General features: G+C 55.8%; 2 protein-coding genes across 2 annotated transcripts; one reads left to right on the forward strand and one right to left on the reverse strand.

The window, feature by feature from the left end:
• Positions 1-395: 395 nt before the first annotated feature.
• On the forward strand, positions 396-1,425 carry CCDC85B (coiled-coil domain containing 85B). The gene has a single exon (XM_032153479.2). The coding sequence runs from the start codon at positions 575-577 to the stop codon at positions 1,181-1,183; it is 609 nt and encodes a 202-aa protein (XP_032009370.1). The 5' UTR covers positions 396-574; the 3' UTR covers positions 1,184-1,425.
• Positions 1,426-1,809: 384 nt separating this feature from the next.
• Positions 1,810-10,203, reverse strand: FOSL1 (FOS like 1, AP-1 transcription factor subunit). The gene is made up of 4 exons (XM_032153480.2): positions 10,056-10,203; positions 6,604-6,801; positions 3,819-3,926; positions 1,810-3,095 (listed from the first exon to the last, which is right to left on the reverse strand). The coding sequence occupies exons 1-4, from the start codon at positions 10,152-10,154 to the stop codon at positions 2,685-2,687; spliced, it is 816 nt and encodes a 271-aa protein (XP_032009371.1). The 5' UTR covers positions 10,155-10,203; the 3' UTR covers positions 1,810-2,684.
• Positions 10,204-14,299: the final 4,096 nt, after the last annotated feature.

Below are 14,299 nucleotides of genomic sequence, written 5' to 3' on the forward strand. Positions count from 1 at the left end.
AACTGTGAGCTAGGACGTTTGGACTCAGAGTTCCGAGGAACCAGGAGCGATCCTTAGTGGGGCGAGACTTCCGAATTTGATCAAAGGTGGACTGGAGAGCGGTCCATCTGACTTCTGTGGGGGATGGGCAGGAGTCGGGGCGGACGCCTGAATTTTGGTTCTCAGAAGAGCCGAGAGGCCTAGGCTCAAGCTTAGGGCGATCCGGTACTTGGAGGTTCGAAGCTCCTAGTTTCGGGTTGAGACCGATGCGGAGGGCAATGACGCGCGAGTTCTTGACATCGAAGATCAGTAACACCCGGAGCAGGTGGGGAAGGGGGGGGGCCCCCTGAGCTCAGGCCCCGCCCCTTTCCGGGGACGTTTCACGGGATTGGCTGTCCTTTCATAACGTCATGCGGCCCCGCCCCGGCGCGCGCCCCGCCGCGTGCCCAGCCAGGGTAGCTGCTGCAGCCTACGCTGCCTCGGCCACTGCCTGCCGCGCGCGGAGCCGGAGCCCGAGCCTGAGTGGCGCCGGGCCCGACGTGGGGCTCCTGGGCCGTGGCGGCGGGCGGGCGATGCTCCAGCGGCCTGACCAGCCATGGAGGCCGAGGCAGGCGGCCTGGAGGAGCTGACGGACGAGGAGATGGCGGCGCTGGGCAAGGAAGAGCTAGTGCGGCGCCTGCGGCGGGAGGAGGCGGCGCGCCTGGCGGCACTGGTGCAGCGCGGCCGCCTCATGCAGGAGGTGAATCGGCAGTTGCAGGGCCACCTGGGCGAGATCCGCGAGCTCAAGCAGCTCAACCGGCGTCTGCAGGCAGAGAACCGAGAGCTGCGCGACCTCTGCTGCTTCCTGGACTCGGAGCGCCAGCGCGGGCGGCGCGCCGCGCGCCAGTGGCAGCTCTTCGGGACCCAGGCATCCCGGGCCGTGCGCGAGGACCTGGGCGGCTGTTGGCAGAAGCTGGCCGAGCTGGAGGGCCGCCAGGAGGAGCTGCTGCGGGAGAACCTGGCGCTTAAGGAGCTCTGCCTGGCGCTGGGCGAAGAATGGGGCCCCCGCGGCGGCCCCGGCGGCGCGGGGGGCTCAGGAGCCGGGCCAACACCCGAGCTTGCCTTGCCTCCGTGCGGGCCCCGCGACCTAGGCGATGGAAGCTCCAGCACTGGCAGCGTGGGCAGTCCGGATCAGTTGCCCCTGGCCTGTTCCCCCGATGACTGAAGGCACTGCTTCCTCCACGCCGACGCCCGCCCGGATTGCTCCCCGAGCCCCGGGACCGCTGTGGACCTCGGGACTGGACGCCGTCCTGGCTGCGCAGGAGGGGCCGCTGGCATGGACTAAGAAATCCTGACACCAAGAGGGGCCCCTAGCTCTTGCTGGCAGGGCAGCAGGGGGACTGAAGGCTGGAACGGAGGGACTTGCTGGGGGTTGGATTGGGGGTAATAAACCCGGACGGAAGCGGAGCCCACGGCCTGGGCAGCGTCTGTTTGGTACTCGCCGGGGTTGGGGCGAGGGTGGGGTGCTGATACAGGGTACCATTCCCATCCAGAAGGACTGCAGAACTAATGATTCCCCCATTACTTCGAGCCAGGGGTGGGATGCGGGGCAGTGGTATGGTAAACCAGACTTCCCCCATCGGGCGCCGGGACCGGCCGTAATCCAGCCCCTGAAGTGGCTCCAGCTCCCTTCCCGGCTCCTTCCTGTCCAAGACAATGGGGCAGGAAGCAGGTGCTGGGGGCCTAGAACCACTCGGCTGCCTCCTCTGAGGCTGGAAGGGGGCATAACAGCGCCCCCCCCCGTGGCACACGCAGCAGCACTGTGGGCCCCCACGGGGAGAGGAGCGGTAAGCCTCTTCGCTTTTACCCCGGAGGACTGTCTCCCCTCAGTCCTGGAGATGAGGCCGAGCGGATGTAGCCCCACTTGTCAGATAAGACGAAAGTCCAAAAATATCAAAGAAATTGTCCAATGTCATGCAGTGAGTCTGTAGAGCTAAGGCTGGGACCTAAGGCTCCAAATACTCTCCCATTGGCCTCTGGGTCCAGTGAGGCACTCAGGCCACAGCTTCAAGCCTTTTATTCCATTTTGGTAGGTTTGTATAAAAATACTCTCTTTAGGAAAATAAATAGCAGCTGCCCTCGCTGTGGAGGCTTGGATTCCCTGGAGCTGAAGGCTTCTCAAAGCTGAGATCTGCAGACCAGCTCATCACAGAAGCCATGGGCGCCTCCTGAGCTGTGCGGTTCAGGAGGGGGCGGCAGAATGGCCTGGTCCAATCACCTGCTGCTGCTGGCAGTGGGGTTGGTGAGTTAGTGTTCTAGGTGGGTAAAGTGGCACCTTCTGTCAGGGGATAGGGGGTTGGGTGGATCACAGGAAGAGGGTGATGGAGAATGTGGCAGTGATCTGGAAGGGGTTAGGGCTCCAGAGGACCTCTAAGGATCTACAAAGTCTCTGGGCTGCCAGGATTCCTCCGGCACAAATGGGAAATATTTTGTCTCTGATTTAGTGCAAATTGTGCTAGAGAGGCCAGCTCTAGAGAAACAGTGGGCAGCTTTGGTGGCCCCAAGCTGGCTCTACTGTGAAGCACAATATGGTCAGTCTCATTAGAGGGATGGAGAAGAAGCTGCGGGAGTTGGATGTGGGATACTGTCCAGGCCAGCTGGACCGGTGGGGAAGGGGAGGAGATGTTGGCTAGGGTGGCATCTGCAGGCAGTAGGGCTCGGACGCCTCACAAAGCGAGGAGGGTTGGAGAGCCAAGGGGGTCAGAGGATGGGTCTCCGCTGCTGCTGCTACTCTTGCGATGAGCTGAGGCACAGGGCTCAGGAGTGCTGGGGTAGGTGAAGACCAGGCTGGGGGTGAAAGGAGTTAGGGAGGGTGTGGTCATGAGTGTGGGGGTGTGCAGTGCCTCAGGTTCAAGCACAGGCCCTGGGGAAAGGGAGATACAAGGTACAGGGCGGCAGGGGGCTGGTGGGCTGCTGGTGCCGCTGGTACTGCCTGTGTCCGCCTCCTTGGCTCCTTCTGGGATTTTGCAGATGGGTCGGTGGGCTTCCAGCACCAGCTCCAGGCGCTCCTTCTGCTTCTGCAGCTCCTCAATCTCTCGCTGCAGCCCGGATTTCTCATCTTCCAGTTTGTCAGTCTCCTGTAGAAGATCAGGAGAGGAGTCAGGAAGGTGAAGGCTGAATACCCCAGAGCCTCAGACGTTTGGACTCAGGGTTCTGAGGAGCTAGGGTTGGGCGGGGGGAGAGGGGGGTCAGTGGAGAGTCCCCAGCAAGTCTGGACTACAACTCCCGTGAGCCCCTGGGAGAAAATGGGCACAACTCCCATCAGGCCCAGACGTTTTAGGAGACTGCTGGCACCAGGCAGTGGCTCCGGCCTGTAATCCCAGCACTTTGGGAGGCTGAGGCGGGCGGATCACTTGAGACCAGGAGTTTGAGACCAGCCTGGCCAACATGGCGAAACCCCGTCTCTACTAAAAATACAAAAATTAGGTAGGGAGGCAGGCACCTGTAGCCCCAGGTACTCAGCAGGCTGAGGCATGAGAATTCCTTGAGCCTGGGAGACAGATGTCACAGTGAGCCATGAGCTGAGATCTCGCCACTGCACTCCAGCCTGGGTGACAGAGCGAGACTCTGTCTCAAAAAAAAAAAAAAAGGAGATTGCTGGCTGAGCTTCGGCTCTGCTCTGCTGCGAGTGAGACATGCTGCAGCCAATTTCTAATCAATTTTTCCTCATCATTTTCCCAGAAGGACTGCCCCTCGGACAAGGAGCTAGGATGGTGGGAAGGGGGTTACATATACTGGGGCTCTGGGGGCTCTGGGAGACAGGGTCCCTCTGAGCTCGGTGGACCAGGGCTGGTGCTCACCGCCTGCAGGAAGTCGGTCAGTTCCTTCCTCCGGTTCCTGCACTTGGCCGCAGCCAGCTTGTTCCGCTCGCGCCTTACTCGGCGGCGCTCCTCTTCCTCCGGGCTGATCTGGGGGTGAGACCGGCAGTGAGGAGGACCCTGGGCTACTGGCTGCCTGGAACTCGCCCCCAACAGTCGCCCAGTGGTAGGACCCTGGCAGAGGTCATGGCAAGGCCCCCTCAGCCTGTGATTTAGGGATCACTGCACCCAACCAGTTCCCTGCACTGAGGCGCTGTCTTCTTGGATTGGTAAAATTTCCTCCTCGCACCTAGCTTTAGTGCACATTCCTCTCCCATAATGCCCCCCCCTCCGCAAACCCTAACCCTCCTCATCTCCCAGGACTCAACTAAGATGCTCCTGCCTCCAGGAAGCCCTCTTATTCCCCAGCCAGAAGTGACCTTTCCTTCTCAGCACCCTCTTTGCAGGACCCTCATCCTTCTGGATCTCTGGACAACCAAGTCTCCTCTTCCATGAGCTGTAAGCACTAGGAGGGGCTAATGAGTGCTGCTCATTAAGTTGCAATTTATTGGAAAACTACTATGTGCCAGCCAAGTACTTTACATAGATTCTTGTTTTTCCACTGAGAATATGCAAGATCTTTTCTTTTTTTTTTTTTTTAGACAGAGTCTCACTCTTTCCCAGGCTGGAGTGCATGGGCCCGATCTTGGCTCACTGCAACCTCCTCCTACTGGGTTCAAGTGATTCTCGTGCCTCAGCCTCCCAAGTAGCTGGGGTTACAGGCATGCACCACCACACCTGGCTAATTTTTGTATTTTTAGTAGAGATGAGGTTTCACCATGTTGGCCAGGCTGGTCTTGAACTCTTAACCTCAGGTGATCCACCCTCCTCAGCCTCCCAAAGTGCTGGGATTATAGGCATGAGCCACTGTGCTCGGCCTTTTTTTTCTCTTTTTCTTTTTTTTATGTAGTGACAGGGTCTCACTATGTTGCCCAGGCTGGTCTGGAACTCGTGAGCTCAAGGGATCCTCCTGCACTGGCCTCCTAGAGTGCTTGGATTACCAGGGGGAGTCACCACAGCTGGCCTCTTTTTTTAAAAACATAGATTCTTTTTTTGTTTTTGAGATGGAGTCTCGCTCTGTTGCCCAGGCTGGAGTGCAGTGGCACAATCTCGGCTCACTGCAAGCTCTGCCTACCAGGTTCACACCATTCTCCTGCCTCAGCCTCCCGAGTAGCTGGGACTACAGGCACCTGCCACCATGCCCGGTTAATTTTTTGTATTTTGTAGTAGAGACAGGGTTTCACCATGTTAGCCAGGATGGTCTCGATCTCCTGATCTCATGATCCACCCACCTTGGCCTTCCAAAGTGCTGGGATTACAGGCGTGAGCCACCACACCTGGCCTTAAACTAGATACTTAACCCAACTTTCCATGAAAAACTGAAGCCCAGGGAGGATAACTTGCTTATGGTTCCAGAGCAGGACTTAGAACCCATAGAATGCACTCACTCTATTCCACATTGAGTGACAGGCCAGATGAGAGAGACCATTTCACCAAAAGGATCCAACTGACAGCTCACAGCCCTACCTGGAGAACCCAGGATCAAAGGGTCACCCTCAGGACCAGGCTGAAGGAAGGATGCACAGGAGGGTTTACCCCTGGCCTGCTTCTGTGGCTCTCACCACAGTACCTCCTCACCACAAAGGCCAGACATTCTGTTCTGGGAAACCTGTCCCTGGCTGATCTCTCATCTTTCCCAGGGCCCTAACCTCTCTCCCCATCCTCTACCTGCCGGCCAAGCTTTTTAACCTCATCCCCTGTAGTCTCCCACACCAAAATGCCCCAGGGAGAGGAAAGATGAGCCACTCCTTTAAAGACTTGCCATCTCTTACTCACTTATTTTGGTAAGGGCTTTGGGGAGCCAAGAATTATCAGTTCCCTCTACTTTGAGCCTTCTGTTAGCTTCCAGTGAGACAGCGTGGCTCGGTGATTAGTTTTGGGGGTTTCATTTTATTTTGTTTTTTCGGTAGAGACAGGGTCTCTCTACGTTGCCCAGCCTAGTCTTGAACTCCTGGCCTCAAGTGATCCTCCTGCCTAAGTCTCTCAAAGTGCTGAGATTACAGGCATGAGCTACTGCACCTGGCCCTGGTTTGGTGGTTAGGATCTGACTTCAGAGTTGTATAGACCTGGGGCCAAGGCCAGTCCTGTGTCATTACTCACTACTTGTGTGATCTTGGGCAAGTGACTACCCCTCTGTGCCTTCATTTCCTTGGTGGAAGATGGGGAAAACCAGAGTACATTCCCCAGAAAGATTTTGTGAGGATTAAATGAGACAGGGAAACTGAGACTGAGGGAGTAGCTGAAGGGAACTCTCTTGTTCCTGTTCTCTCCTAGACAACATAAGCGTCCCCTCTGTGCATGTCAGCAGGTGGAGACCCCCTCACCATTCCGTGTGCGCACCTTACATGATCTTGCCTCCGCCTCCATCCTTGCTCCTGCCACCCACTCTACCTGGAATGTCCTTTCCTTCCTCTCTGCCTCTGCCAGTCCTACCCATCCTTCTAGGCTAATATGCCACCTTTTCCAGGAAGCTTTCCCTGATCCAGAAGTGACTGTTGTACCCTCTGGGCCTCCCATGGGGCTCCTATCACTTTCAGCCTTGGGCAGTAGTCACCTGTAGCCTACCTTACCCCCTCCTAAGCCTGTGCTCTCCTTTCTGGCAGGAGTTTCTCTGCACCCTAGCACTCCTGGGCAGAGTCAGAACCACTGCAATGCCTCTGTGCCTTACCTGTTCACAAGGCCTTCGACGTACCGCTGGAGGTGGCCCCAGGGCCCGGATGACTCCTGGCCGGGGTTGTGGGGGGCTGTACTGAGGGTAGGTCAGAGGCCTGGGGTAACTGCTGGGCCCCAGGAAATGAGGCTGTACCATCCACTGCAGCTCCTGACTGCCACTCATGGTGTTGATGCTTGGCACCAGGTGGAACTTCTAAGGAATAAGAAATGGAAGGCCACAGATGAGGTCTGTGTGGATTGAGGGGCTTCCACTGGGCAGAGGCTACACTGCTGTCTACCTTGAATGTACAGGCTAGCTCTGGGAACAGAAAGAGCACAGCTTGGCAGTCAGAGACTGACCTGGTGGCAAATCCCTGCTCATAAGCTGTGTGGCTGTGAGCAGGTCACATAACCTCTTTGTGCCCCCATTTCCCCATTAGAGCTAACATTTATAAAGCATAAACTGCCAGGAGCTGTTCTAACCACTTTACAAATACTGACTCATATCGTTGGCACAGTAATATCTTCATTTTCTTTTCTTTCTTTCTTTTTTTTCTTTTTTTTTTTTTTTTTTTTTTTTTTTTTTTTGAGACAGAGTCTCACTCTGTTGCCCAGGCTGGAATGCAGTGGCACGATCTAGGCTCACTGCAACCTGTGCCTCCCAGGTTCGAGTGATCCTCCTGCCCCAGCCTCCTGAGTAGCTGGGATTATAGGCGTGCACCACCACGCCCGGCTAATTTTTGTATTTTTAGTAAAGATAGGGTTTCACCATGTTTGCCAGGCTGGTCTCCAGCTCCCAACCTCAGGTGATCCACCCGCCTCGGCCTCCCAAAGTGCTGGTATTACAGGCGTGAGCCACCGCGCCCAGCCTAGTATCTTCATTTTCAGACGGGAGAACAGTTGTCCACAGACACAGAGCCAGTGAATAGGAAATGGGATTTGAGCCCAGCAGCTGGGCTCTTACCCACTCCTGCACCCATTTGCACGGAGAGGATAATTACAGCTCCCAGCTCACAGGGAGGCTGTGAGAATCAGGTGAGAGAATGTGTGCAACAGTCTGGTAAGTGGCAGGTGCCCAGTACAGAGGGGCTGAGGCAGGAAAGAGTCACTGCTCTGGGTTCAGGCCATTCCATTGCTTTTTTTGTTTGTTTTTCTTGAGACGGGATCTCACTCTGTCACCCAGGCTGGAGTGCAGTGACCTGTGGGCTCAAGCAATCCTCCTACCTCAGCCTCCCAAGTAGCTGGGACTACCGACGTGCACCACCACATTTGGCTAATTTTTTTTTTCTTTTTTTTTCTTTTTTTTGAGACAGAGTCTCACTTTGTCGCCCAGGTTGGAGTGCAGTGGCCCCATCTTGGCTCACTGCAACCTCCACCTCACGGATTCAAGCAATTCTCCTGTCTCAGCCTCCTGAGTAGCTGGGACTACAGGTGCCCACAACTGTGCCCGCCTAATTTTTGTATTTTTAGTAGAGACGGGGTTTCACTATGTTGGTCAGGCTGGTCTTGAACTCCTGACCTCAGGTGATCCACCCGCCTTGGCCTCCCACAGTGCTGGGATTATAGGCATGAGCCACCGCGCATGGCCTGGCTAATTTATTTTTTATTTTTTTGTAGAGACAGGCTGTCACTAGGTTGCCCAAGGTGGTCTCAAATTCCTGAGCTGAAGCAGTCCACCCACCTCAGCCTCCCAAAGTGTTGAGATGACAGGCTTTAGCCACCTGGCATGGCAGGCTGTCCCAATTCTAATCTCAGCTCTCAGCTACTTACTGGCTGTGTGATCATGGGCAAGTTATTTAACCTCTATGTGCCTCAGTTTCCTCATTTTTAATATTGTTATAGGTGAAGATTACAGGATTTCACTGATGTTAAGAAGTACCCTTTAATAGCTCTGAAATCATAGTTTAATTGGCAATTAAAAAAATTTTAGTGGACTAGGCATGGTGGCTCATACTCAGCACTTTGGGAGGCTGAGGTAAAAGGATCACTTGAGCTCAGGAGTTTGAGGTCACACTGGGCAACACAGTGAGACTTCATTTCTACAAAAAAATTTAAAAATTAGTTGGGTGTGGTGGTGCATGCCTGTGGCCAGGTCGCTTCCCAGCTAGGATCTCAGTAAGATTGCTTGAGCCCAGGAGGCTGAGGCCGCAGTGAGCTGTGATTGCGCCACTGCTCTATAGTCTGGGCGACAGAGGGAGACCCCGTCTCAGAAAAAAAAAAAGGAAAGAAAATTAGTGACATAAAGTTATAGTGGGTTTTTTTCAATCAATGAGGTCTTCGATTCTGTGAAATACGGTAAATGATGTAGCAAGGGCCCAGCACGACGTCCCTGTTCCCATTCTATCAGCCAGCTATCTGAGGAGTGGGTTGGGATGGGGCTCAGTGTTCTGGGAGAAGTGGGTTCGAGCTCTGCCGCTGGGCCCTGGGTGTGGGCGCCCAATCGTCCGGGAAGCGCCCCACAAGCCCAGGCAAGTCCCGACAGCGGTAGCCCGAGCCCAAGCGCTGCGGGCCTGGCGTCCCAGTGACCCCAGTTCCGGGTCCGAGGCACCGCCGGCGGCATCTCCCACTCCCGGGCCCGGGCCGCTCCGGGCCAGGAAGGGAGGGACGCCCCGGGTGACTCAGCCGCCGTGACTCGGCCGCCGTGACTCGGCGGAACGGACGCCCCTCCTTCCCTCCCCTGTCGACACGTGCTCGCAGCCCCTCGACAGGAAACGGGCACCTGCAGCCTCCCGGGTGCCCCCGGCGGGCAGCGGGCGCCGTTAGGGGCCGAGAGTGGGGTCGCGAGAGTCGCCCGCAGCCTGATCCTGCGCACGTCCCGGAACCTCGAGGTCTCTATTCGCCGCATTCGGCAAAGGGATCGAGGGCCGGTCTCCAGGGACCTGGCAGGTTCCACTGCCCGGACCCCCCCGGGCTCCCCAGGCCGAGAAACGATAGGGACTTGGCGACGGAGAGGCGAAGGACAGACAGACGGACGGACACGCGGTGGGTCGCAGACCGGGCCGGGACTCCCACCCTGGCCCAGCTGCGCTCCCGACGGATCCCGCCTCCCTCCCGTGTGGGGACGCTCACCCCAGCTCAGACTCCAGATCCCAGGAATTCAGCCCGAGGCGGAGAGACCCTCTGAGCCATCGGGGCGGCCACCCCAGGCGCCCACGCCCCTTCTGAAGCAGGGTGGACGCAGAAGTCAGAGGTGGGCAGGAGGAGAGAAAGCGGGCACGGAGACGGAGGGACGGAAGCGGACGGCGAGGGAGAAGGGGGCGGCTGGGAGAAGGGGAGTTCGCGGGTCTCTGCCGCCCGCTGCGCGGTGGGGGCAACTGGCCCCGGACGGCGAGGGGCAGGATCCTCGCCCCGGCCCCCATCCCGGCCCCAACTCCCGTTCCCGGCTACAGTCCCGGAGCGTGCGGGAGTTGACTCCGGCCTCACACGCGCCGTCCTCCCGGGGGACCCCCGGCGTCCGGCCCCTCTCACCTGCTGGGCTGCCTGCGCTGCGGCCGGGGGCTGCGCGGGGCCGCCGTACCCGCCGCCGTTCCCGGAGCTCGGGCCGGGTTCCCCGAAGTCTCGAAACATGCCCGGGGCTGGCGGCTCTGCGGGGTCCACGGCTGCTGGGTTCTGACTCACCCGCGCAGTGCGGAGTCTTTTCTTTTTATGAATGAAAAGTTCTCGGGCTGAACCACTGCGACCGCGGGGGGTGGGGGCGTTGCAGCGGCGCGGTCACCTCCAGGCTCCACCCCCGAGACGCGCCGCCTTGGCCCGTCGGTCCCGAACTTGGCGACGCCTCCCCAAGTCCGGCGGCAGCCTTTTCACCGGGATGGGCCCGGCTCGGCGTTCCCCGGCAGCTGTGGGCCCGCCCCCCTGACGTAGCTGCCCATACATGGTGTAACTTCCTCGCCGCGCCCAGGTGGAGCCCCGGGTTCCCCTGCGGACTGACGCACCTGCCAGAGCCCGCGCCCCGCCCCAGCCCTCTCGAGGCCTGGGCTAGCCTCCGTTTCTGCTCCCACAAAATAGCACGAAAGAATCACATCTCTAGGAGCCACGCCAACCGCCACCCAAAGCTTCGTGGAGTGAGGTCTTTCCACTGGCCTTGTTTTAAGGCTTCGAGTATATGAAAAGTGAATAAATGACAAACCAGGGTTACAAAAATGGTGGCATATTTTATTTTATTTTATTTTACTTTATATTTTTGAGACAGGGTCTCTGTCACCCAAGCTGGAGTGCAGTGGCTCGATCTCGGCACACTGCAGGCTCAACTTCCTGAGCTAAAGGGATTCTCCTGCCTCAGCGCCCCCTCCAAGTAAGTGGGACTACAGGCGCGCGTCACCATGCCCAGGTAATTTTTGTGTTTTTTGTAGAGATTGGGTCTCACCGTATTGCCCAGGCTAGGTGGCATATTTTAAATGTTTCCGATAAGGTAATGCTTTGAACTAACCACGCACAAAATGCAATATAATTGTATTACTCAGGATAATTTCAGGAGCTATAACGAGTTTTAATTCAGGGCCACTACAGGTGTCCTGAGATCTGATAAACGCCATCTTCTTTACGGTCAATGCCTTTCGGAGGCTGTGTGGCCGCCAGACTTGTTTGGAGAGTATGTCAAAGGTGAGTGAATGTGAGGCAGGTATCATCCTCACTCCTGTTTTACAGATGGGGAAACTGAGGCTGGGAGATGCTGAAATGAATTGCTCAAGGTCGCTAAGTGAGTAGCTGGCACAGGTTGCCAAGTCACAGCCGTAGGCACTCTAAGCCCAGGCTCAGCCAAGATTTTTTCAAAGCCCTTACACTTTCACAGACACCTTGTCGCACATCCAGAATGTTAGTGCTGGGCACCATCCCAAAGCTTCTCTCTGATTACCTCCATCTATAGATGAGGAAACTGAGGCCCAGATGGAGTACTGAGCTGTCAGTTGTCACACGACTACAGAAAGAGGGCTGGGGCCAGGTGTGGTGGCTCATGCCTGTAATCCTAGCACTTTGGGAGGCCAAGGCAGAAAGAACCATTTGAGACCCCATCTCTACAAAAAAATTATAAAAATTTCCGGACATGGTGGTATGCCTGCCTTGTGGTCCCAGCTATTCTGGAGGCTGAGGAGAGAGGATGGCTTGAGCCAGGGAGGTCGAGGCTGGGGTGAGCTGTGACTATGCCACTGCACTCCAGCCTGGGGGACAGAGCAAGACTCAAAGTAAATAGATCAAGAGGGCTGGGCTCTCCTGCTTCTCCATCGGTCCTTCCATTTCATCAGCTCTAGCTTTGCCCTCTGGGCTACTTTCCTTGGGAACACAGGCCAGCAGTCTTTGGGTGCACTCAGGACTTAGAGCCAGGAAGTCCAGATTGCCCCTGGGGTTCCAGTCCCAGAGCTACAATTTTCTGTCTGTGTGACACTGGGCAGTTCACCTTCCCTCAATTGGGCCTCCCTGCTGATCTCATGGAGCTGTTGTGGGATCAAATGAGATCACAGATGTGAAAGTGCTTTGTAAGCTGTAAAGTATTATGCACTCAGAAAGTGGTTACCAGCCTGGTGCCTCTCCTTTGCCTTTGAGCGACCCAGTGCTTGTCACCCTCTTGTCATCATCATCTCTCTGTGTGTGTGTGTGTGAGAGAGAGAGAGAGAGAGAGAGGAGAGGAGAGTGTTTTTGATGCAATGTGATCCGTGGACAGAACACCCATGCTGGGGTCAGACAGCTGTGGGGTCTGGGTTTGAATGTGGTTATGCTGCTCACCAGTTGTGTGACCTAGATGAGGCACACAATCTCTCAGAGCCTCTTTCTTTATCTGTGAAATGGAGACATAATGATAACTATCTCAAGGGTTGTTGGAGGACACAAGTAATGTCACATGCTTAGCACAGCACATAGTAAGCATTTGACACATAGGCTGGGTGCTGTGGCTCACGCCTGTAATCCCAGCACTTTGGGAGGCTGAGGCGGGTGGATCACGAGGTCAGGATCTCGAGACCAGCCTGACTAACATGGAGAAACCCCGTCTCTACTAAAAATACAAAAATTAGCTAGGTGTGGTGGCCCACGCCTGTAGTCCCAGCTATTTGGGAGGCTGAGGCAGGAGAATCGCTTGAACCCGGGAGGCGGAGGTTGCAGTGAGCCAAGATTGCGCCACTGCACTCCAGCCTGGGCGACAGAGCGAGACTCCGTCAAAAAAAAAAACAAAAAACAAAACCCAGGGGTGAGAGCCTTTGGGACTGATCACACGTGCACATGTGCACACACACTGATACCTCAACTTCTTGGCAGAGCCCAAGCTGGACAGGTCAAGTGTGACACAGGTAACCAGGGGAGGGGTGACACAGGTCAGCCTTGACTGCGTTCACTTGCCCGCTCCAGAAACATCACCCTGCATCCGACCCCACCGCCCCCAAGCAGTGGATGCTGGGGCCACTGGGGCAGCTGAGGGAGCAGGGGTTCAGGTCTGGGTGTGTGTGTGTGTTTGTGTGTGGGTGTGTGTGTGTGTGATTACATGACTTTGAAAGTCTCTTCCTGCTCTAACCGTTGCTGGAGCCACAAGGAGGTCCTTTCAGAGGGAGCACATTCCAACCTCCTCAGTCACTAACCCCCGCCTTGTGGCCGTAGAAGCGTTCCTGGCCTCTGACCTCACCAGCTTCCACCCAGGGCGGCCAGGAGAGAACCCCAGGGGGCCACAGCCATCGCTGGAAGTTTGAGGGCAGGGAGGCCTGAGAGACCCTGCCACTGTGCCTTGGTGGCTCTGTAAGACTGGCTCAGTCCCTTCCCCTCTCTGAGCCCCAGAGAATCCCTGCCTTTTGGGGCTGCAGTGAAGGAGAGGAGGCTTGGCACCCTGTGTGTTCTCAGTGTGGCCAGGGCATTGAAGGTGATATTTATGTTTCTCAGTTTCTATTCACTCTTTAATTGAAGTTTATGTTGTTTTTGTTTGTTTGTTTGTTTGTTTGGTTTGAGATAGGGTCTCACTCTGATGCCGAGGCTGGAGTGCAGTGGCAGGATCGCAGCTCACTGCAGCCTCAACCTTCTGGGCTCAAGCGATCCTCCCTCCTCAGCCTCCGAGTAGCTGGGGCTACAGGCGCATGCCACCACGCCCAGCTAATTTTTTTGGCTCAAGCAATCTGCCTGCCTCGGTCTCACAAAGTGCTAGAATTACAGGCATGAGCCACCGCGCCTGGCCTTTGAAGTTCACGTTTTTACTTGAGATTAAATTCATGTAACAAACAATTAACTACTTTAAAGTGTACACTTCAGTGCCATTTATTACATTCACAATATAGTACAGCCACCACCTTTCTTTAGTTTCAAAACTTCATCACTCCAGAAAACACCCCACACCTATGAAGTAATTACTCCCTATTTCCCCCTTCCCTCATCCCCTGGTATCCACTAATTTGATTCCCATTCTGGGCATTTCGAGTAAATGGACTCATTCATATATTATGTGGTCTTTTGCCTGACTTCTTTACTTAGCATAACATTTTCTTTCTTTTCTTTCTTCTTCTTCTTTTTTTAGATGGAGTCTTGCTCCGTCGCCCATACTGGAGTGCAATAGCCCAAACTTGGCTCACCATAGCCTCTGCCTCCTGCACTCCTCAAGTGATCCTCCTGCCTCAGCCTCTTGAGTAGCTGGGATCACAGGCATCTGCCACCATACCTGGCTAATTTGTGTATTTTTAGTAGAGACAGGGTTTCACCAGGTTGGCCAGGCTGGTCTCAAACTCCTGACCTCAAGTGATCTGCCT

The sequence above is a fragment of the Hylobates moloch genome, unplaced genomic scaffold (assembly GCF_009828535.3).
Source record: "Hylobates moloch isolate HMO894 unplaced genomic scaffold, HMol_V3 SCAFFOLD_5, whole genome shotgun sequence".
Taxonomy (NCBI): Eukaryota; Metazoa; Chordata; class Mammalia; order Primates; family Hylobatidae; genus Hylobates; species Hylobates moloch.

Excerpts from the sequence above, each read along its gene's own strand:
- CCDC85B (XM_032153479.2), top strand. The coding sequence starts at position 575 with ATGGAGGCCGAGGCAGGCGGCCTGGAGGAGCTGACGGACGAGGAGATG.
- FOSL1 (XM_032153480.2), bottom strand. The coding sequence starts at position 10,154 with ATGTTTCGAGACTTCGGGGAACCCGGCCCGAGCTCCGGGAACGGCGGC. Across the intron at positions 6,802-10,055 it reads CAGCGCAGGCAGCCCAGCAG|AAGTTCCACCTGGTGCCAAG; the intron begins GTGAGAGGGGCC and ends CTTATTCCTTAG. Across the intron at positions 3,096-3,818 it reads TGACCGACTTCCTGCAGGCG|GAGACTGACAAACTGGAAGA; the intron begins GTGAGCACCAGC and ends GATCTTCTACAG.